This window comes from Rhineura floridana, chromosome 19, assembly GCF_030035675.1.
Source record: "Rhineura floridana isolate rRhiFlo1 chromosome 19, rRhiFlo1.hap2, whole genome shotgun sequence".
NCBI classification, from domain to species: domain Eukaryota; kingdom Metazoa; phylum Chordata; class Lepidosauria; order Squamata; family Rhineuridae; genus Rhineura; species Rhineura floridana.
Window position 1 is genome coordinate 21,550,773 of NC_084498.1, and position 23,173 is coordinate 21,573,945.

The 23,173-nt window shown below is 46.5% G+C and overlaps 1 protein-coding gene across 4 annotated transcripts in view; it reads left to right on the plus strand.

Moving 5' to 3' along the window:
- The window catches only part of KSR2 (kinase suppressor of ras 2), a 205,767-nt gene that overhangs the window by 138,342 nt on the left and 44,252 nt on the right, over positions 1 to 23,173 (plus strand). For all 4 annotated transcript variants that reach the window (XM_061602875.1, XM_061602873.1, XM_061602874.1 and 1 more), the window contains 4 exons: positions 4,639 to 4,680; positions 6,134 to 6,200; positions 14,369 to 14,417; positions 16,934 to 17,295. In XM_061602875.1, coding sequence (XP_061458859.1) covers positions 4,639 to 4,680; positions 6,134 to 6,200; positions 14,369 to 14,417; positions 16,934 to 17,295 — 520 coding nt within the window. The remainder of the gene's footprint in view (positions 1 to 4,638; positions 4,681 to 6,133; positions 6,201 to 14,368; positions 14,418 to 16,933; positions 17,296 to 23,173) is intronic.

A 23,173-nucleotide genomic window follows, 5' to 3' on the forward strand; every position in this document is an offset into this window, starting at 1 on the left:
GCTACATCATGATTTGTCTTAGCTTGTCACCCCAACCTGGGCTTGCAGTTTAGCTCTCAGACTAACCACAAGCTATAGCCCAGGGATGACAGGCTAAGCCAAGGAAAGCAAAGAAATAAAGGAAGGAAAATGAGGAAACCTTCTCCCACCTCATCTAAATTAATGGCAAGCCCCTGTCCCCAAGCGAAATCACTTTTGGCCAGCCCTACGAAGATTATTACACTCTTCAGGACCATTTTCACCCTCCCACTGAAAGTGATGAAACAGCCTGGGCCGAAGTACTCATTCAAGTGCTAATTAAAACACAGAGGAGAGGAACGAAACAAAATCCGCTTAGTAGGCCAAACGCCTGTTTACATAAAAAGCGTTTTAAAAAAATATGATCTGCCAGATGACGTTGAAATCTGCAAACAACCCTAAGCGTGCAGTCCTGTGCACGCTTACCTGTGAATAGAATTCAACAAACATGCAGTGGATTGGGCAGCATAGATTAGGGTGAATTGTTGATGTAGAGAGGAATGGAGATGTTTGGCATGACCAGCTAGATCCTCGCTGGTCTTTGCGAAGTGGAGCAATAGGAAGTGAACGGAATTCAGATGTGCAAAGAGGATGCTGATTATCCGGGAGCTAATATGGTTTGTGCTGTTGGCTTGCGGCTCCCTGGTCCAAGGATAGGAAACCTAGAGCCCTCCAGATGATGCTGGATTAAGCCAGCATGGCCAATTGGATGCTGCTCTCTGTCCCCAAGGGCATCCCTCATGGTAATTATGTGCCTCTACAGCAGTAGCATTGTAAGAACATAAAGAGCCCTGCTGGATCAAGCCAAAGGCTCACCTAGTCTGGCATCCTTTTCTGACAGTGGCCAGTCAGATGCCTATAGGAGGCCCACAAGCAGGATCTAAGTACAAGAGCACTCTCTCCTCCTGCCATTCCCAGCAACTGATATTCAGAGGCAGTACAGAGGCGGAACATAGCCATTATAGCTGATAGCTGTTGATAGCCTTATCCTCTATGAATTAGTCTAACCCCCCTTTAAAGCCATCCATTGTGCAAGTGTTGCTTTTGACACTCTGTTCTTCAATGTTCCGGGGATGTTCTGTGCAACTAATGAGACCCTGGAACATGTTTACAGTAGGATCTCTGAATCTTGGATACCCAACTAAAACTTCTACAGACTGGGCCACGGAGCATTTGAGCATTTTACTGGTGGATTTTAGGAATTCAAAAAAAGCAAGCCCTTGGTTTTGGCACTAGCAAGAATAATATAAAGAGGAGACATCCCTTTGTTCACAAGGGTGGAATTTAGGTTAGGGATGCGCACCAGATTTGCTTGACTCCTCAACTGTATTGGGCCAATTTGAGGGAATTCAAGCATCAGCTGACTCAGGTGATGACAACCCTGAATTGCCCGAGGTCAGGTTGGGCTGCCTGGAGTGATCTGGGGCTGTCAGAAGGCAGGACGAAGAATCAGGCAGCCCCAACACGTTCCCTGCTGGATTGAATTCTCCGCTCACCAGAAGCAATTGTTTGGGGCCGGGAACCTGTGCACCACCTTAATTTACATACTTTCAGTGGCATTCCAGATGTCTGCAAAGCAACTCGCTGGAGCTGAACCATTTTGGTTTTGTATCAATAAAGCAGTTAGGGATTTTTTCTTGTTTTCCGTATACGACAAATCTTTATTGCTCCTAGCCATAGGCCATTGCAAATAATGCAATAAAATGTCTATTAAGACAGGCATAAAACATGAGCAAATATACTCCCCATTTAAAAAAAGGGCAAAGCTAAAATAAATCCTTGAAATTTCCTGGAATTACTCCTGGTCTTAGCTTACTTAAGTTAATGAATCACCTTTACAACCTACTGACGTTTGATTCAACGTACTTGTTTGGATTTTCTTTTCTGCCCTTGGAAATGATGTGACTTGGTATGATATACACTCATATTCATCAGATTAAAAAGAAAAATTGTTATATCCTGTACTGATTGCCCATTATCTGGAGACATATGGCATGATAACAATTTCTTTCTGGGAAAAGCATGTAGTGGACAGAGCAGTAAATAATGAGCTAAATCCTCCATATAACCCTTTCCGCAATGAGCAGAGTAACCAGAGACCGAGCCCAGGTCTTTGCAAAAGAGAAGAAATGGCAGAGCAGCGGAGATCACACAAAGGCGCTTCCTGCAAAGATGTGATGTCAAACAGGAATGAAGTAATAATGCCAGAATTGGAGCCCATGAATAGGAGCATGGATTCTTCCTTTTAATGGAATGCTTTCCCCAAAGAGGCCTGCCGGGCGCCAACCTCATCATCCTTTCATCACCACTTCGGTTTTCTCTGGCATTTGGGCAGCCCCAATGATACTCTGTGATATTGTTAAATCTGTCTTGAATATGTTTTTGTAATTTTATCATTGTATTTTTTTTTTACTTGCCTCTAAGGCATGTTGGGACTTCTTAGTGGGAAGCGATATCCCAAATTTAATAAACAGAAACCTAATGTATCTTTTTAAGACACTGAGAGTAAAATTCAGAACAGACAGAAGAAAGATTCAGGAGAGAGAAAAGAAAGGACTTCTTCACAGAGCACATAGTTAAACTCTGGAATTCGCTCACACCAGAGGTAGTGATGGCTACCTATTAGGTTGGCTTTGAAAGAGGACTAGCCAACACGTGAAGGATAAGGCTATCAGTCGCTACTAGCCATGATGGCTATGCTCTGCCTCTATGGTTGGAGGAAGCAAGCTTCTGAATACTCGTTGCTGGAAACTGCAGGAGGGGAGAGTGCTCTTACATGCAGATTCTGCTTGCGGGCTTCCCATGGGCATCTGGTTGGCCACTGTGAGAACAGGATGCTGGACTAGGTGGGCAGATTCAGCAGGCTCTTCTTATGTTCTTAATATAGAATCGCATTTAATCCAAACTTCTGCTGGAAGACTGGAGCAAGAGCATCTCCAAGAGATGGCTGTTGAGCGTCTTGACCACCAGCGAAGGACCACCACCCCTGTAGACAATTGGTCCAATTGTCAAACTGCTCTTCCTTTCAAAGTGTTTCTCCTAATGTTCAGCTGTTATCTACCTCCCAGTCATTGTGCCCATTAGATGTAGTCCTGCCGTCAATAACAGCAGAGAACTAGTCCTTGCTCACTCCTATGTGACAGCCCTTCAAGCATTTGCAGTAGAGGCTGGTTCACTGGGGCAAGTGGGGCACTGCCCCACCATCCTCAGCCTGCCCTCAGCCATCCCCCACCTGCCTGTCTTCCTACCTACAACTAGTCCAGGGGATTGTGCTGCCAACGTCCTCCTCCTCCATCTCAATGTTACCCTTGTAGAACTCGACAAGGAGGAAAATGGAGACAAAACTATAATTAGTTGACTCTGCCTGCAATTGGCTCTGGTTCTACCTACAGCTTGCGCTCCTTTGCCTTCTGCCCTACCAGTCACGACGGAGACCAGCCACCACTGAGTGTTTGTGGAGTGCTATGATGTGCCCCCCTGTCCAGTCTTCTCTTCTGCAGGCTACACATGCCCAGTTCCTAATCAGACCTCTTCCCATCCACCACCTCCACTGGACAATCTAGCTGGATTCGGCTTTGGTTTGTGATGCTGCAATATATTGATTCTCTTTCTCCCCGACCAAGATTCCTCCATGAGTCAGTGTCCACTTTCAGCCCAGCTTCATGTTGCAAAGCTGGCAGACAGCACCTGGAACGTGTAATTGATGTCTCATATTAGAATGTTTATGACACACAAGATAATTTGAATGTTTGGACAAATGCTTTGGCCTGATCATGTGGCCAATCCTTTGAAAGTTATTTCTAGATTGTACTGAATGAGCCTGCTCTGTGGCATAAGGGCATCAGAAGAGCCTGGCTGCTGGATCTGGCCAGTGGCCCATCTAGTCCAGCATCCTCTCCTCATAGTGGCCAGCCAGGCCTCTGGGAAGCTCAGAAGCAGGACCTGAGTGCAAGGGCACTCTCGCCACGTGTGAGTCCCAGCAACAAATATTGAGAGGCATATTGCCTCCAACAGTGGAGGGAGAACATAGCCATCATGGCTAGTAGCCTTATCCTTCATCTAACTCCCTGTTAAAGCCCTTCATCGAACCTCCTTTTGAAGCCATCCAAGTTGTCACCCATTGCTACATCTTGTGGAAGCAAAGCTATTGTATAAACTGAGCAACTATTCTTGTGGTTGTTGTTGGCAGTTGTCTATGGGACTGGTGGGGCACAGACAGAGATATGCTGATTGATGCTGATTTGCCTGCCCTTCAGCATAAGCTCCCAGTGTGAGCTACAGAAATTCGGAAGACGGTAATTAAAAAACGTTAACGCACATTATTGTAGGTGGAGGCACAGCCGAGGACAGGCAGAGCCAGCTAATTCTAGTTTTGTCCCCATGTTCCTCCCTGCTGAGTTCTACAAGGTTCAACACTGAGACTAAGGAGGAGGAGGAAACAGCCAGGGACACTCCCTGGACTGGTTGCAACTAAGAAGGCAGGCTGAGGTCAGACTGACATTGGTGGGGAAGTGCCCTTATGGACCATCCCTCAGTGGCTGTTGGGACACGTTCTTGCAAGCCTCATTCCTGTCTGATGCCTACTCATCTTTACTAAGCAGTTCCTTTTCTCTTTTGCAGCTTCCCATTACTACAAATACAAGCAGCAATTCATCTTCCCAGGTAGGTTTCTCTAGAACTGCTGTAGCCTCCCATGGATGTATCCTGGGCACACACCTTCCTCTGACAACTGGCAACCTTCCCCTACATATTCCATTCCATTCCCTTTACAGACGAGGAAGAAATTCAGTTCACATTTGAAGGCGAACCTACCTAATTCACACTTTCCGAAACAATATGCAAAGCAAAAAATGTCACCCATCTTTTGACATGTGAGCTTCTCTGAATTTTGCAGTGCCGTTCTGCAGGCACGTAATGTGTACCAAAATGCACTTGCTAGGGTTAGGTGAGCATATAAACAGTGGAGATTGGTGGCTTGGATGTCTGCTCCGGGTTTTAGTCTGAAGTTTCAAGGAGCTATCCTATTTGGGAAGTAGGTTTCAGCACCTTGGACAGTTTCTTGAAAGTTCACACTGAAACCCAGAACGGATTCATTGCCCCACGGACATCGGAGTCACCAGCCACCACTGCATATAAATGCATATATTAGGGCAAAATTTATAGGATTGCATTATATTGGGAAAAACCACTTTGCAAAAATGTCTGCTATGTAAAATTATGTATGTAAGGAGAAATTCACATTAAAATGTTGATAGATTTCCATGACAAGTTGTTTTTTATGTACTAACTCGTTGATTTGTGGAGAACTCAACTCAAGATTGAAAAATGTGAAACTGAGAGAAGTGAAACTTGACAGATTTGCCCATACCCAATTCTCTGTCCCTCTTTCCTAGACCCAGGTTCTGTCCTAGGCATGGTCAGATTGGTCCATTTCCAGTTTTGCATGTGTTAATTCATCAGCCTCTTCCCTCCTTTTTTATTTATCTGCAATTATTTTTTTAAAAAATGCATTACAGTTCTAATGTTTGAATTTGTTCAAAAACAGAAAGTGCCTGCATCTTATCCTAAAATGCACATTTGTACACCTATTTCCCAAAATATGCATTTTAATACATTTTAACCTAAAATATGCACTTCGGCATTCATTTAGGTACTGTTCTGAGCTGTATCACAAAATCTGGAGAGCTGGTGTAAAAATGGAAGGGTCACTGCCTTCCAATCCATCTGTGAGTCCAGGATTGGTGAATCAGATTGGCTCACATAAAAATGCATCTCTGTCCTGCCCTTACCCAAAAGAAGGGAGGGCAGTCAGGATTGTATCCACCGTTCCCCACTTCTGACCGCCACAAGTGGTGAGGTCATTTTCAGAGGCTCTTCTCTAATTTCCTCCTCCATCTAGGGGAGGGGGGGGAGAGACAGGGATATCAGCGGTGATGGAATATTGTCCTGAGGGAAGCCCACTTGGTGCCATCACTGTTATCCTTCCGGCATCAGGCAAAAATGTCTTTATTCTCTGAGGCCTTTAAAAATGTATTTGAATACATTTTTGTTGGGGTTCTTAACATGCTGTTTACTGCATTTTATCTTGTTTCTGTAAAACACCCCATGCTTTCAGATGTTGTGCCCGAGACGCCTGCCCGAGCACCCCAGGTCATCCTCCATCCGGTGAATTCTAACCCAATGTAAGTGGTCCTCATTTATTTCTGTTCCTTCTCTGAAGGCCACCTCCATGTAGACCTCTCTTCCAAGGTACCTGCCTCTCTCTAGTAGATGTGTAACATCCTCTTAGGAGAGGCAGATGCTATTTATGCTGGGGATGGGGAGCAGAGGCCCACACCCAATATGAACAAGATCAGAGCTTGGAAAAATTACTTTTTTGAACTACAACTCCCGTCAGCCCAATCCAGTGTGCCTCCAGATGTTGTTGGACCACAGTTCCCATCTTTCCTGGCCATTGGCAATGCTGGCTGGGGCTGATGGGAGTTGTAGTTCAAAAAAGCAACTTTTCCAAGCTCTGAACAAGATGCTGTGCCTCTGTGTCAGCCTTTCCCAACCAGTGTGCCTCCAGATGCTGTTGGACCACAACTCCCATCAGCCTCAGCCAGCATTGCCAATGGCCAGGAAAGATGGGAACTGTGGTCCAACAACATCTGGAGGCACACTGGTTGGGAAAGGCTGCTCTGTGTTATGCTGGGTAAGTTCCAGTTCCAGGAGAATAGAGGTTGCTGACTTCCCTCCCTCCCTTGCTTATGGCCACTGTTAATGGCTGCACCTCTGCAGAAAAAGAAGTGTTGCCTGTTAAAGAAGGTTCACCCCTGAAGAGAGGGGAGTCAAAAGAAGGGGAACGAATGCAAAGAAGGAGATGGGTTTCCAGCTAATAAGGTGCACACTGTATGAGCTTCTCACTCATCAGAACTGTGAAGGGGGAGCTGCAGGTGAATAACACCGCGCTTGGCAAATAAGCCAGAAGCCGTGAGCATTTGAAACAAGGGTGAGCAGACTTCAGGCTTGTTGGATCTGGTTTTTGTTTGTCTTACCAGAACCCCATGATCTTCCAGCCAGAGCCAGGTGCCAAAGCCATACAGACATAATTAAAGCACAGGGTGGCTCTGAACACATACTGAGCCTAGGGAATAGTTTCCAGGAACAGAACTTAGCTGACCTCGCGGTCCTTTCACATAAAAACTCCACCACTGGTTAAGGAGCCGAAATGAAGAAAGCGATCTGCAGTTAATTTAGGTGGGAAAGGTCACTTTGTGGTTGCTGTTGTTACTAGGTCATTGGCTCCGCTGTCGTACTGCTCTAACAGTTAGGGTTTTTTTCCTGATGTTCAGCCAAAATCTGACTTCTATAACTTGAGCCCATTATTCCATGTCCTGAATTCTGGGATGATTGAGAAAAGATCCTGGCTTACCACTCTGGAGTACTACTTTAACAGTTAGGAAGTTTCATAGAATCACAGAACATTACAGTTGGAAGGGACCTATAAAGCCAGTGAGTCCAACCTCCAGCTCAGTGCAGCAATCCAGATTAGAGTATCCCCAACAGGTAGCTATCCAGATGCCTCTTGAATGCTTCTAGTTTTGAAGAGCCCTCCACCTCCTTAGGTCATTGGCTCCATTGTCTGATTTAATCATTAGCTTGCAGGAGGAGCCTGCAAGTGCGTCACAGCCTGATTTAAGGAGGGTTGCAGCCATTTGTGGTTGGTTGTTTAAAAGAAGAATTAGAAAGAGTGACCTGTAAAAGGGCAGGTTTCTCTGTTCCAGTGGCAACTCTAGACTTGCGCTTTTGTGTTCTGCTACATATTGTATCTGTGGATGGATGAATCGGTCATAAGAACCTAAGAAGAGTCCGGCTGCTGGCTCAGGCCAAAGGCCCATCTAATCCAACCTCCTGTTCTCACAGTGACCATCCAGATGCCTCTTTGGAAGCATGCAAGCAGGACCTGAGCACAATAGTGCTCTTCCCACTTTTGACTTCCAGGAACTGGTATATTTCCAGTTTGTGTCACTCTTGTATGTGTGTTCACTCATAAGTCCATCTGGTGCCATTTCCATGATAAACCTGCAGTTTTTAAAATATATATATATATCATAGAAATTGGCATTGAAGTACCAACTTTGGTACCAGTGGGCGAAGCCCTATGTAGCTTGGGACTAGGATTTGCACTCAAGTCCTGCTTGCATTTTCACTCCAAGTGTGTATTTTAAGTGTATACAGATTTTTATGCCAACAATCTCTCAAAATGTGAATTCTAAAATCTCTCCAGTTTTTAAAAATAAATAAAAAAGCAGAGGACTGTCTCAGAACATTTGGGAAATGTGAAAACTGGTGGAGAGCCACCTTCTGATCTACAGTATGTGTTAGTCCAGGAGACACTGAATGGGTTCATTCACCTTGGAATTTCCAAAATCAAATTCCTCAAGTCTCCCCCATTGTGATATGTGAAGAGGGCAACTTTGCTTCACATGGGATTATTGTTATTTAATATACAGTGCCACAAACATAAGCAGAGCCTGCCTGCTGGATCAGGCCAGAGGCCCATCTAGTCCAGCATCCTGTTCTCACAGTGGCCAACCAGATGCCTCTGGGAAGCCTGCAAGCAGGACTTGAGTGCAGATCCTGGTCCCAAGCTACATAGGGCTAGCCCACTGGTACCAGCATCTTGAACATCCATAATAAAAATTTGCAGTACCACAATCTCGTATGTGAGCTCTATGTGCATCTGGATCCCATGCAGGGATGTTCAAACTCTCTACCTGTTCAAACTCCTCCTTTTTCCCCTTAAGTAGCAGCAGAAAACAGACTGATGGGTCCGCGGCTGTGGCTGCTGCTTATAACTTGATAAGCTTGTGTTGGACCACAAAGGTCAAAGTGAAGCAAACTCAGAGCAGGGAATGGTCTGTGACGTGGGAAGCGACAGGCCTGTCAGTCCCACTGGAAAGCCTTTTCCTGGGCTTTTAGGCAGGAGTAATTGACTTCTCTGCAAAGCCCAAGATCTCAGAGTGGCAGCTGTTTATGCGCAGCAGATTAAAGAATCTTCTGCTGCTCTAACTCAGGGCTTATAGATGAATTGCCAAAACTGGTTCCTGCTTTTAAAAATTAATGTCTCTCCCTTCTCTGTCTCCCTTTCTCTCTGTCTCTCCACCACCACCTTTACAGAAGCCAATTCAGCCTTTGCAGGTGTTTGAGTAAAGTTGCAGGGAAATGACTCCCAGAAGGCTTTGCTCTCACTTTCTCTCCCTTTCCCTCCAAGAAACCCTCAACAGCCGAAGAACCAGTGTTGGACGGCTACCACACCTGCCAAATTTAGAGAAGTGTAAATTTGGAAAGGTGGCTGTCTTTCAGGTCACGGATTGGCTTTGGAAAGTGCGAATTAGATAGGTTCGCAGTCAAATGCAAACAGAAATGAATTTCTCCCCCAATCTGTAGTTTTCAGTTTGGGTTGTTTGTTTTTGAGAGCACTTGAAAGACTCTGTTGGAGAATTGCTGTTAAATCACAGGTTTCCTGGACTGTGTCATTTTTGCAATTGGTTGTGGCCTTACAGGATAGCTCCAGCATTCCAAAAGCCACAGAGGGAGAAAAAGACTTAGTGATGCTCAGAGTAGACCCATTGAAATGAATGAATATGACTTACTTGGAATCCATTCATTTCAATGGGTTTACTCTGGGCAGAAATGAATGAGCACGGCTAATGTGGGATCCGTTCATTTCAATGGGCAGAACTTAGTTGGATGCAACTTTTGGGGTCCAACCTCACTTCTCACATCGTTAAAAGGTGACCTCTGTATTAATGTGAACCAGGCCACCCCTGAAATACAAACTGGAGCAAGGAGGAGGCGAGAGGAAAAATAACATTATGTGAGCAGCTTCATGCTGCTAGTGCTTCAGCTATTACTGCAATCTCTGGCTACAGGCCTTGGGGAGATTAGCTGACAATCAATGAAAACACAAGTGAAAAATTGAATCAGCAACCACGTCTATTCCGCCAGAGTGAAACTGAGTGGCTCGTATCATTTGTTTGCAATGATGTGAAAATCTCTCTGAGCTAAACAGGACTCCGGAGACGAGACTGCGGCATCGGCATCAGAACTGGCCTGAGCAAGTTATTGAGGATGCCCAAGAGGAGCATCCAATCTTCACGCTAGTGTCATTTTCACGCCTATACCTCCTCTGTTTCCTACTGCCTTGCATTTCCCTTGTATTAGGGAGATGCTTGCAAAATTCTCCTCATCTGAGTTTCTCCCCAAATTCTGAAATTCCAGATGTCATGATGATCATGATTATGATTTAAATTTTTATCCCCCTCTTCCTCCCAAAAGACCCCAGGGCAGCAAAGAGCAAAAAGTTAAAACAATAGACGTTGAAACAGTATAATTTAAAACCACGTAAAAACACTGAGAACATCTAAAAACATTTAAAAACAATCGCCTACTCTCAAAGTTATGAATTTCGTGGCAGCCACAGCCAGTACCTCTTTGGCTATCAAATGCCTGGGTAAACAGGAATGTTTTGAAAAAATTCCTGAGAATCAACAATGGGGGAGACAGACACACCTCACCACCACTAAGAAGGCCATGTCACAGATTGATGCCAACCAGGTAACAGCCAGAGTCTGCACCACCACCAAGGCCTCCCCTGTCAATTGTTGATGGTTGATATTAAGGGAGTTGCTTGTTTAGGTGCATGGGTCCCAAGCTGTTTAGGGCTTTGTACGCTAATACTAACACCTTGAATTTGTCTTGGTAGCTCACCTGCAACCAGGGCAGAGCTTTCAGGACTTGTGACACTATCCCATTGGGCTGCTCCACTTACTAGCCTAGCAGTCTTGATTCTGAAGTGGAAGTGATGTTTTAGGAATGCCCCAGTGCACACGCACACAAAACATGTTTTTGCATGTGCATTTTGCAGAAGTGTTCCAGTTATTTTAGTTCATTTTCTCATCGATTGCAACCACATCCAAGGAGGAATAAGGTGAACAAGGTAGAAGTCTTGGAATAAACCAAAGGCCAGAAATGCACAAACCATTAAAGGATCTTCGGTTAGGGAAGTGCGACTGAATATTCTCTCCAATGGCAAATATGGGTGGGTGAGTGCCAGTCAGTTTGAAACAGAACAGGGACACCCAAAAGTAAGGGAGTGGTTTCAATATATTTGAGGAACTCCCTGGGAACTCAGAAGCAGGAAAGGACATGATAGAAGTGCAATAAAATTATGTATGATGTGGCAAATGTGGACAAAATTTTTCTCTCTGATAATACTAGCACTCAGGGACATCCACTGAAGCTGAATGTTAGAGGATTCAGGACAGAGTTGCTCTTGGCCACTGTAGTACTGGATGCTGGCCTTTGACCTGATCCAGCAGGCTCTTCTTACGTTTTTTATTAAGTATGTGAGTTTGTAAATTAGAAGAAAACTTTAAACCCCTCAAAACAGCCCGGCGAGGGCCTGAGTGCTTTTTCGGTGTACAGTATGTTGAAGAATCATTTTGGGGTGTGTGGGGGGGGTGAGGAAAGTAACTGGGGGGAGAAGGAAGAGGAAATTAGCCTGTTCAAATCCTTAACAATTTATAATAAGGAATTAGAATTGTGGGGGGAATGTCTGCCATGAGACTGAACCCCTTCCTGCACTGTTTTAGGGACGTTTTGTAGGAAAAGACACGGACTCCCAGCCAGAGCCATCCCAGCTGTGTTTTTACTCAGTTGTGTCAGATCTAGCAAGGAGCAGCGCCCAGGGCTGGCCCTTGCCAAAGGGAAAGGTGTCCCCGCACTTGTAGTGCGAGTCGTTTCTGACTCTTAGGGTGACGTCTTGCGACGTTTACTAGGCAGATCGTATATATGGGGTGGGATTGCCAGTTCCTTCCCTGGCCTTTCTTTACCCCCCAGCATATGCTGGGTACTCATTTTACCGACCACGGATGGATGGAAGGCTGAGTGGACCTCGACCCCTTTTACCGGAGATTCGACTTCCTCCTTCCGTTGGAATCGAACTCCGGCCGTGAGCAGAGCTTCGGCTGTGTTACCACTGCTTACCACTCTGCACCACGGAGGGTTGCTACCTCGCAACAAATTCTTGAGGGCCACAGATTTCTCACTTCTGCCCTGGGGCTACTGTTGCAGTGATGATGAACCCTACCCACTCTGACAGTGCGTAGCCTGGCCTTACTGACACCCTCTTGAGGGGTGAGGGTGGAAATGTGTCTGTGGGTGTACAGAGACATATTTCACGTTGCAGAAAGTCCTTGAAACAGAAATGTCCTTCCTCTGCAGACACTTCATCTGTCATAATGGCAAACATTTTGCTAGCAAATCAATCAATCATACCCACATATGTGTATAAATGGCTGCATATCATCAAGTGCATGGTACAGTTGACTGGGTCTAACAATAATTTGCTTTCCGATGAAAGTCCTAATCAAGGACTTGCTATATTTCAGGAAACTAGTTGACTTGGGGGGGGGATTATGCTATATAAGCTCTGAACCAGGATTTGGTTTGCCCTCCCATCAAATGTATTCACAAGAAATGACTCTTTGGTCTGAAAATCTATTTATATTTTCACTGCGCTTCAAATGTATAGTTGCTGTTCGGCACAATTAACTGTACTCCTTTGATAACATGCATTATAACAAAGATAATTTTATCTGTAAGGTTGTTGGGTTCCCCCCCCCCATTATAAGCCATTAGGAATGACCTCTTCCATTGTTTGAAGGGTGTTAGAAGAGAACAGTATCATATAATTCTTTTTACGTGACTTGCTGTAGAAACTGCAGCCATTTGTTCATTTGGAAATGAAGCAATTTCTTGCCATTTTTCTCCAGCTCCTCTTTCAAGGAGTTTAACGACTCCTGTCATAGAAACTATGTTCCCATCCACACCATACATTTCAAACATTCTCTTCGCTACTTGAACAGTCATGGAGAATCCTGGGAACTGTAAAATGTTTTTAAGTAGAGACCTTATTCCAGTCTGCGTCTGTGTTGAAATTGCTTTTTAAGCTGTTTTAAAATATTTTTTTAAAAATATGTTTTTTAAAGATATTTTGTTTTAATATGTTTTAAAGTCTTTTGTTTTTAAGATGTGTGAGAGTGCTTTTAGTGTTAAATTAAATTAAATTAAAATAGATTTAAATGCATAAGTACGAAGCATAAAAAGGAAATGGTTAACAGACTTAAGTAAAGTTCAAGATGCTGGTCGTTGCAGTTCAAGGAGCATCAGCAGTCTGGTTTAACTACTGTACAGAAGGGAAGGGGGCCTCTCATCAGGCTAAGCCTTTCCCAACCACTGGGTCCCCAGAGGTCGCTGGACTACAATTCCCATCATTCCTGACCATTGGCCATGCTGGCTGGGGCAGATGGGAGGTGTAGTCCAGCAACATCTGGGAAGACTAACAGCAGCAAAAGAGAAGATACTGGAGAGGGCAATGATGATGAGTCTTCTTCTCCAGCCTCCTGGAAGTTCCAACTGCTGGTGCAGGTCTTGTTGTGCTTTTTTACCCTATGGATCAGGGGCGGGGAACTGGATTTGGCCGGCAAGCCAGATCTTAATTCCCTCATCCCCTGCAAGCCATCATTGACCAGTGGCCACATCCTAAGATTCATGGGCATGGTCTGTGTCTTTCCCTGCCCCACAACTGATGCCGCATGTGTTGTCAGGTGTAGGATAGGTGGACGTAGCTTGGGGAAAATGGCCTCATGGGCCAAACTGGGACTCATGCTGATCTCAATTAAGCCTGCAGGCTGGTTGCTCCGATGTCAGTGGGGCAGTCAATCCACTATGGGTTTTGTCCAAACGGTCAAGGAGCTGTCCAAGGTGCCAAAACCTATTTTCAAAATAGGTTCAGAACCTTGGATAGCTCCTTGAAAGTGCAGACTAGAACCCGGAGCAGATTTACTGCCCCACTGGAAGGGGCCTAAAAGGCAGTTGAGTCCAACCCCCAGCTCAATGCAGGAATCCAAGTTAAAGCATGCATGACAGGTGACTGTCCAGCTGCCTCTTGAACACCTCGAATGTTGGAGAGCTCACCACCTCACTAGGTCATGGGTTCCATTGTGGTACCGCTCTAACAGTTAGGAAGTTTTTTCTGATATTCAGCTGAAATCTCACATAAATACAGGCCACGGCTGTGTGGCAGAGCATCTGCATTGCATGCAAAAGGCCCCTAGTTCAGTTCCCAGCATCTTCAGGTAAGGCTGGGACAAAGCCCTTTCTGAAACCTGGAGGGCCCCTGCCCGCCAGTGTAGACTAGAGGAACTGAGCTAGAGGAACTGATGGTCTGGTCAGTGTCCTAGGTTCTTATTTCTTCTAACTGTCAGGTCTTAGTAATCTGCAATATTTGTTTTCTTTGCAGCCTGGAAGGAAATCCATTGCTTCAAATTGAAGTGGAGCCAACCTCCGAGGTAAGGTGCCCACAGGGAGCCTGGAGACTTCCTGTTCTTTTGCTGAAACGAAAGGAAGCGCTGCAGGGAACAACCGTTGTTATGATGGTCTCAGGATCTGTACGGGGATCTGTAGCTCCTCCTGAAGACAGAGATATTTGCTCCCCGTTGCCACAGCAGCTGGACTGAACTTTGAAGCAGGGCTAATGTGGAATTTTCAGAACGTTCTAGATATTTTTATTTTTTGTTTACTCAGCTATCTCTTGGTGGACCTGTTATCCCATCTTTGTTGTGTCTGGACCCTTGGGCCCATCGTGTGTGTGTGGGGGGAAAGAGAGAGCGAAAGAGAGAGGGAGCATGCAAAAGGTCCCAGATTTAAATCCCCTGCATCTCCAAAGAAGGGCTTAGAAAGACTCCTGTCTGGCAGCCAGAAGAGCTGCTGCCAGTCATTGTAGACAACAACGCATTAGAAAAGGGATGAGGAACCTCAGGCCTGGGGGCCAAATGTGACCTTTTAGGCCTCTCTCTGACTGGCCCTCGAAACTCTCCCCAGGCCACGCCCTTTCCCCAGGCCACACCCCTCACCAGCCTTCCGTTGGACTCCCTTAAAGTGGCCACATGTCAGTGATGGGCGGGGCCAGAGGCAAATGTGGGCGGAGCAGCCAATGCAAATGTCACTTTTGTGCGTTCAGTTAGTTGCTGCACGTACATGCGCTCCTCTCTATCTCCACCCAGATGAGCCAAAGGGATTGTCAGAGTTCCAGAGTGCATTCCAGCCGGGCAAAAGCACTCAAGGAAAGTGCCAAGCAGGGAGGAAGAGGAGGAGTGTGGCCGAGGAGGGGGTGTGGCCTGGCGAGATTCCTGAGAGCCAAATCAAGAGGCCTGGAGAGCTGTGTTTGGCTCCTGGCCTCCCAGGTTCCCGGTAACTGCCCTAAGGATGCCCAAAGCTCTCTTCATTATCTTTTAGGCCATGCTCATGCTGAGACAAGTCTCTGTAAGAAATCCCGCCCTTGTGGTGGTGCTGAGTTCCGTGTTCAAATGACAAAGTGGGCAAAGGTAGGGCTGGCCCAAGACATCTTGCTGCCAGAGGCAAAAAACAAGGTAGCATCCCATGTAGAGGTGCTGAATGGACTGGCAGTAGAATCTTACTCCGATACAGATTCAGCGCTGTGGAGTCTGTACGCCAGACCTTCGACTCCGACTCCTCTATTTTTCTACTGTCCGACTCCGACTCCTTCATAAATGGCAAGTGTATATTAACTAGTAATAACACATTTACTGTAGTAAAATGGTAGCACAAGGCATTTCATCACCACCACGTGAATCCAGAGCTTGGAAAAGTTACTTTTTTGAACTACAACTCCCACGAGCCCAATCCTTGGGGCTGATGGGAGTTGTAGTTTAAAAAAATAACTTTCCCAAGCTCTGGATTCACCTGGTGGTGATGAAATGCCTTGTGCTACTATTTTACTACAGTAAATTTGTTATTACTAGTTAATATACATTTGCCTTTTATGAAGGAGTCGGAATCAGAGTCGGAACATTTCTACTGACTCCGACTCCACCCAAAATTGCTCCGTACTCCGACTCCACGACTCCGACTCAACAGCCCTGAGCATCACACCACCCTCCACATCTAAGGGCAGCAGGCTAGTTTAGAGGGTGCAGAACAGGCCAGGTGGCACCCACACCTCCGTCCCTCCAAAGAGGGGAGCAGCTGGGAGGTTGCCCCTGCTGGCTCTAGGCATCTGCCATCAGTGACGGTTGCCTCCCTTTGACCAATAGTAGGGCTGGCCCGGGTGACAGGGACTCTACATTCTGTGACAGCCCTTTCCTTGGCTGCTATTCCCAGAAGGCCGTGGCTGTTTTTGTGCATGTGTCCTAACTTTGGGAGTCAGGCTTTTGGATGTCAAGGGCCCTCTACCTCTCCATCCGTAATTCAAGGGCTGGTTGATGTGCAGCTGGGTCGCTGGATAGGCTAAGCCGGTGGGCCTAGCAAGCTTTATGAGTAACTGTGGGCTTTTTGAGAATGCTGTGTTGGAGATGTGCGTTCGTGTGCTTGACTGGGGAGGCTGCTCAGAAGAAGAGGAAGGGCAGGTTATAGGGGGTGCGGGTGGCCATGTGAGGAATATCCTGTACAACTATCAGTGGGGAGCCTCCAGCCCATGGGACTAATTAGGCCTGCCAGACCTTCACATTGGGCCCAAGAGGCCATTTTGAGTAAGGCATCCCCTCTACCTGCCCTCCACCTGATGTTGCATATGATGTCCCATGGGGGTCAGGTAAAGAAGAAGCTGAGCCGAAAAGGGCCTGCTGATTGCTGGCATCTGCAGATCCCTGTGCACAGTTCTTTCCAAGCCCTGGCAATCAGCTGTTTACTGGAGAGCCAAAGCAGGGCGTACCCGGGATGAAAATGGTGCACCTGACATAATTGTGAGGTCAGCTGGTTATCGCGTGGGTTGCCTCGTCCATGTGCCAGACTGAGTCCCTGCTGCTCCTGCTCTCAAACAGTCCTCTCTTATTCTCTCGTCCCCCAGAATGAACAGGGAAAGGACGAGGAATCAGAGGATGATTTCGAGGAGATGAACCTCTCGCTCCTCTCTGCCCGCAACTTCCCCCGCAAGGCCAGCCAGACCAGCATCTTCCTGCAGGAGTGGGACATTCCCTTTGAGCAGCTGGAGATTGGTGAGCTGATTGGCAATGGCCGCTTTGGACAGGTCTTTCACGGCCGCTGGCACGGCGAGGTGGCTATCCGCCTGATCGACATTGAGCGGGACAATGAGGACCAGCTGAAGGCCTTCAAGAGGGAAGTGATGGCCTACAGGCAGACGCGGCATGAGAACGTGGTGCTGTTCATGGGGGCCTGCATGAGCCCTCCCCACCTTGCGATCATCACCAGGTAAGCCATATCACTTGGGGACCATCTCACAAGTCAGCGCTGTTTCCGTTCTGCTGCAGTTCGGCTTCTCCTAAAACCTACTTTATTCATCTCACTATCTGCTATGGCTGAAACTTACATTATTCATTGTATAATTAATTATATAAATGATTCCAATGGAAGGGAAATGTCAAGAACAATGCAGAAAATAATGTAATTATTGACATAGCGTTTGAGGACTAGAAAATGATGATAATGAACACCGCTTGTGTTCCCTTTCATGATTTCCATTCCTGCCCTCTGATAAACAGGCGAATGGTGGGCGTTTCCTCTCCCATTTCCATTCCTGACAGAATTCTCTGGCATCCCTAGTACAACCACACACCCTGTTCTTCCTTGCATCCAAACTCATTTATATACTGTTGGATGGGTGAAGTCAAATCCCTGTGAAACGAGAATGAAGAACCCTTTTCAGCACAAGGGCTGCATTCCCTTCTGGGCAACCATTTGGGAGGCCGTGTACCAATGGTGGAGAGGGCCACATGCAAAAGTGGGTGGAGCAAGAAATGTAAATGTTACCTTTGTACAATAGGCTGGTTTCCACACCCACCCACACACTCCTCTCTAACCTCGGTCTAGGCCAGCCTTTCCCAACCAGTGTGCCTCCAGATGTTGTTGGACCACAACTCCCATCAGCCTCAGTCGGCATTGCCAATGGTCAGGAAGATGGGAGTTGTGGTCCAACAACATCTGGAGGCACACTGGTTGGGAAAGGCTGGTCTAGACAAACGAGGTGCATTATTAGAATTCAAAGGCATATTCCAGCCAGGCAAAAACACTCCAGGAGGGTGTGAAGCAAAGCAAGGGGGTGTGTGGCCTGGAGAGAGGGGGTGTCATCCAGGGTGAGACTTGGAGGGGCACATTTGGGCCCACCTCTGCTGTAAAAGCTTGGGTGAAGTGGCATGTCTTCCGCTGGCACCAGAAAATCAACAGCACAGGCACCAGCCACACCTCAGAAGGGAATGCATTCCGCAGTCAGGGAGCCACCACCAAGAGGGCCCTATCCCATGTCCCGACACTAGGTGCTTCATTCATTGAGTGAAGAACAAGACAGGCCTTATCCACAGAACTGAATAGTTCCACCTGCAATCGGTGGAATGTCCAGCCATGCAGCATGGTGTGTAGGACCACTTTCTCCCATATAAACCTGCCCAGATTTGCAAAAAAAATTTTTAGAAGCCCTACTCCAGGCCTTTCTGCTGCTGAGTTTAAGGCTAGGCTGCTGTTCCCTGGCTAATTTGATGGCGATGGTGTTTTTATTCTGGTTTTGTATGTTAGGAAACTACAGCATGACAAACTCCCTTGTCCCAAGTCAGACCATTGGTCCATCTAGCTTAGTATTGTCTACACTGACTGGCAGCAGCACTCTGGGATTTCAGGCAGGGGATATTCCCAGATCTGGAGATGCCAGGGGTTGAACCCGGGACCTTCTGCATGCAAAGGGGATGGGGATTAGACAAATTCATGGAGGATGAGGTATGGGCTTATGATATGGGCTACTAGCCACAATGCTGGCAGTATGCCTCTGTACGCCAGTTGCTGGGAATCGCAAGCGTTGCTGTTGTGCTCAGGTCTTGCTTGCAGGCTTCCTGGAGGTTAGTCCCTGTGAAAAGAGGATATTGGCCTGGTTGGGACTTTGACCTGATCCAGCAGGCTCATCTTATGCTCTTATGTGGGAGGGGATTATCGCTCTCCTGCCCAAGATCTTTTGTGTCCCATGGGCATTTGCTTGCCCACTAGAGGAACCAGATGCTGGATGAAATGGGCTAATATGGCTGCAGGGCTCATTTTATGTGGGCGAGGATTATCACCCTCATGTCCAACCTTCCCATCGTCGTCTGGCTGGCCAGAGCAGGAACGAGATGGTGGACGAGATGGGCCTGATCCAGCTTGATTCTTCCCAAGCATGCTCAGGCCCTTTCCTCAGACACTGCAATCACCAGGAGAGGCTTTAGCCCCCACACACCACTTGCATCACCCAGAGTACCCTTTACCTTGCTGTCGTATAAGCGGACGTCTGCCAATCCCTCGTATAAGGGACAGTAAAGATTTGCACTTCAGGATGTCACAATATGGGCAAAATGTGCCCATTACCCAGACTCCTGCTGGCCTGGCATCCACCAAGAGAATATGTGGTGTGTGCACAGAGTTGCAATGCGCTGACCCCTCCAAAGGTCCCCACTAAGCTGTCCCTCTGTGAACATGGTTCACCTGTCACAGTGATGGGCATGTTGCCTATTTTGAAATAAACAGATGGTTCCAGATATGCTGAAAGCCTCCAGCATTCTCCTCTCCAAAGGAAACCGTCTCTGTCAAGGTTGCCCCCAACTTCCCACCTGTCAAGGACTGGAGAGTGCAAAACACAATTTAAAGCATCCCTGTTTGGCACGTTTGCACTCTATTCTGCGTCCTCTTTCAGCGAAGAAGCCTCTCTTGCCCTCATGGAGGTCTGCAAAATGCAGCCAAGGTCTGCTCCTTGACAGCTTGATTAGCCAGCTATGCTAACAGCAGGAGCTTGATGCCTTAATCGTGGTCTGCAGGGTCTCCTCCTCAGCTTTCTGTCGGTTCCCAGCCTCTTCCCCAGGTCAAAGTGTAACATTATCGGATTGTCCCCGATAGAACTGGGACATCCTCTGGCTGTGATCGTTGAGTGTTTCTCCACTTTAGCTGGGGGTGGGCAGCCTTCCTCCTGAGCTTTCTCGTGCCAAAACTGCATTGACCTCATTACATGGAGAAGTGGAATGTTTTTATTTGTCTCTGATGACTCTTGTTTCCAAGAACTGTGGTGCAAGGCACATAGGATGCTCTGGATGTGCTTTGCATTTGTGATGGGCCTGGTGACTTTGTTGGATATAACCCTGATGCTCCTCGGCTGTTGTGGCAAGCTGTGCGTTGTGAAGCAGGTTGCACTTCTCTTCTTCAATATGTTTTGGGTTCGGCTTTAAGATGGGATGTGCTAAAAATGGTCTCCTTGTCATGATAGCTTCTCCTTGTCGTATCAGTTATTTATTATTTATTTATTAAATGTATACCCCACCTTATGGCCATACATACATACAGTCATGTATGTATGTATGTTGTTACCTAAAAACAAAACAAAATGCATCCTGTGAACAAAACATATAAAATAAAGATGGTTAAAAAGTCCTCAGATCACCTCATGTGGCTGCTTAAGTTTAAACTCAAAGATACCTTATAATCTTGTAATAACAGAGGATGTTTGACTGAATACATAACGGTGAATTTGTAACTCAACAAGCAAACTCTGAATATGTCATGTTGGATTAGAAACTCAGTGAGCGATGGGAAATAGCTCTGCCTAAGTCACTGGGAAGCTGCTGCCAGTCAGAGCAGACAATTCTGGGCTAGATGGTCTGACCCTAATATAAAGGAACATAGGCAGTAGCAATCCTGGATTTCCAACAGAGAGACACTGAGGATGGAACCTCAGATCTTCTGTTGTTGTTGTTATGTGCCTTCAAGTCAATTACAACTTATGGCGACCGTATGAATCAGTTACCTCCAAGAGCATCTGTCGTGAACCACCCTGTTCAGATCTTGTAAGTTCAGGTCTGTGGCTTCCTTTATGGAATCAATCCTCTTGTTTGGCCTTCCTCTTTTCCTACTCCCTTCTGTTTTTCCCAGCATTATTGTCTTTTCTAGTGAATCATGTCTTCTCGTTATGTGTCCAAAGTATGATAACCTCAGTTTCATCATTTTAGCTTCTAGTGATAGTTCTGGTTTAATTTGTTCTAACACCCAATTATTTGTCTTTTTCGCAGTCCATGGCATGTGCAAAGCTCTCCTCCAACACCACATTTCAAATGAGTTGATTTTTCTCTTATCCTCTTTTTATGCAAAGCAAATGTCCCACCACCGAGCTATGGCCTTTAGCCTTAAGGTATATAGGAAGCTGCCATATACTAAATCAGACCATTGATCCATCTAGCTCAGCATTGTCGACACTGACTGGCAGCAGCTCTTCAGAGTTTCAGGCAAAGAGTCTTTTGCAGCTCTACCTGGAGATTCTGGGGAATGAATTTGGGACCTTCTGCATGCAAAGCAAGTGCTCTACCACTGAGCTATGGCCCTTCCCCATAATAGCTTCCTATGTTTCCGCACCAAACAAGAGATGGATTGATTCCATAAAGGAAGCCGCAGACCTGAACTTACAAGATCTGAACAGGGTGGTTTACGACAGATGCTCTTGGAGGTCGCTGATTCATAGGGTCGTCATAAGTCGTGGTCGACTTGGAGGCACATAACAACAACAAATGTTTCTGCGGCAGAATAGCCAAGATCTGTTTTCAGAGTAACTTTGAAAACTCTTCCTGAGTTACCTCCTGGGAGCTTCTTGCTATCTTTAAAACCTTATCAGTTCTCAGCCAAAAGTGTAAACAACTTTCCAACTAGGGCCCTGCCGTTGCGTTGATTAAACAATCATAAAAGGAAATGCAGTGTTTAAACATGGGATCCTTTGATGAAATATTAAAATGCAATCATTTCCCTTGGGCTCACTAAAAGTTGCCCTCCGGCAGTATGGAAACCACACTGCATCATGTTTTTCTACCTTCCTGTCCCATTCATGTCACTAATGATGCTCGCCTTTGGAGAAAGTTGTTCACCTCCAGCAGCTGGTCTCTGGGAAGCCAGGCTTAATTAAGCATCGTTAAGTCCCTAGTATGTCTTACGATCCCCTATTTAATTGTGGCTCTGCCAGAGAAATACTGGGAGACTCAAACCTGATTCTTCTCGGGGAAACTTTTCAAGACAGCCAAAGATGAAACATGTCCCTTTCTGTATTTTCTCTCTCTTCCCCCTCATGTCAAAGAAAATATGTTTTAATGACATGGAAATCATTTGATTAGATACACTACACATTATCAGATATGCACAGAGAGAACGTGTCTGACGGAAGATCTAGTGTGGGGGAAACTCCTATGAACTATGCAATACTAGTGGGCCTAAACTTTCTTACATGAGGCCATAGCTGAGTGGCAGAGCATGTGCCTTGCATGCAGAAGGTCCCAGGTTCAATCCCCAATGGCATCTTCAGGTACGGTTGGGAGACACTCCCTGCCTGAAACCCTGGAGAGCTGCTGCCAGTCAGTGGGGGCAGTACTGAGCTAGATGGACCAATGATCTACTTCTGTATAAGGCAGCTTCCTACGTATGTATGTTCCATTGATGTCAAATTTGCTCCAAGTTGGGCCTGATCCTGCATATTGCACTATGATGAGTGAAGACTTTGTCCACACCTTTCTGCAAAGGAACATAGGCATCTGCCTTACACAGAGCCTGAACATTGGTCTGTCTAGCTCAATACCATCTACACTGCATTCAGCCTGAACCATTTGCTATCTGGTCTTGGCTCAGTCTGTACCAAGCCTCAACCTCACTCTGCATCCAGCCTGAGTTCTGCCTTGCCCCAGTGGTGGCTGGCGCCCTTTGGGTTTGGTGGGGCGGAAGTCAGGAGCCCAACAGTAGGTGGAGCCAGAGCCAATCACGGGCAGAGCCAGCCAGATCTGGTGGTCTTATTGTTACCCGCCCTTCACAGCTAGGTCCCAGGGCAGGTTACAGATATTGAAAATACGGTATTAAAAACCATCAAAACGCATGACATTTCAGGCTGGGTCCTGAAAACATCCATCTCAGGTGCCGAAAGCCAGGATGAAGAGGATGCCTTTAGCATGCTTCAAAAACTGTATAGCAAAGGTGGCAGATGCACCTCTGTAGGAAGGGCATTCCACAATGTAGGGGCTGCCACAGAGAAAGCCCTCTCCTGGGGCACCATCCCCCAAACTTCTGAGGGTGGTGGAACTGCCAGGAAGGCCCCCTT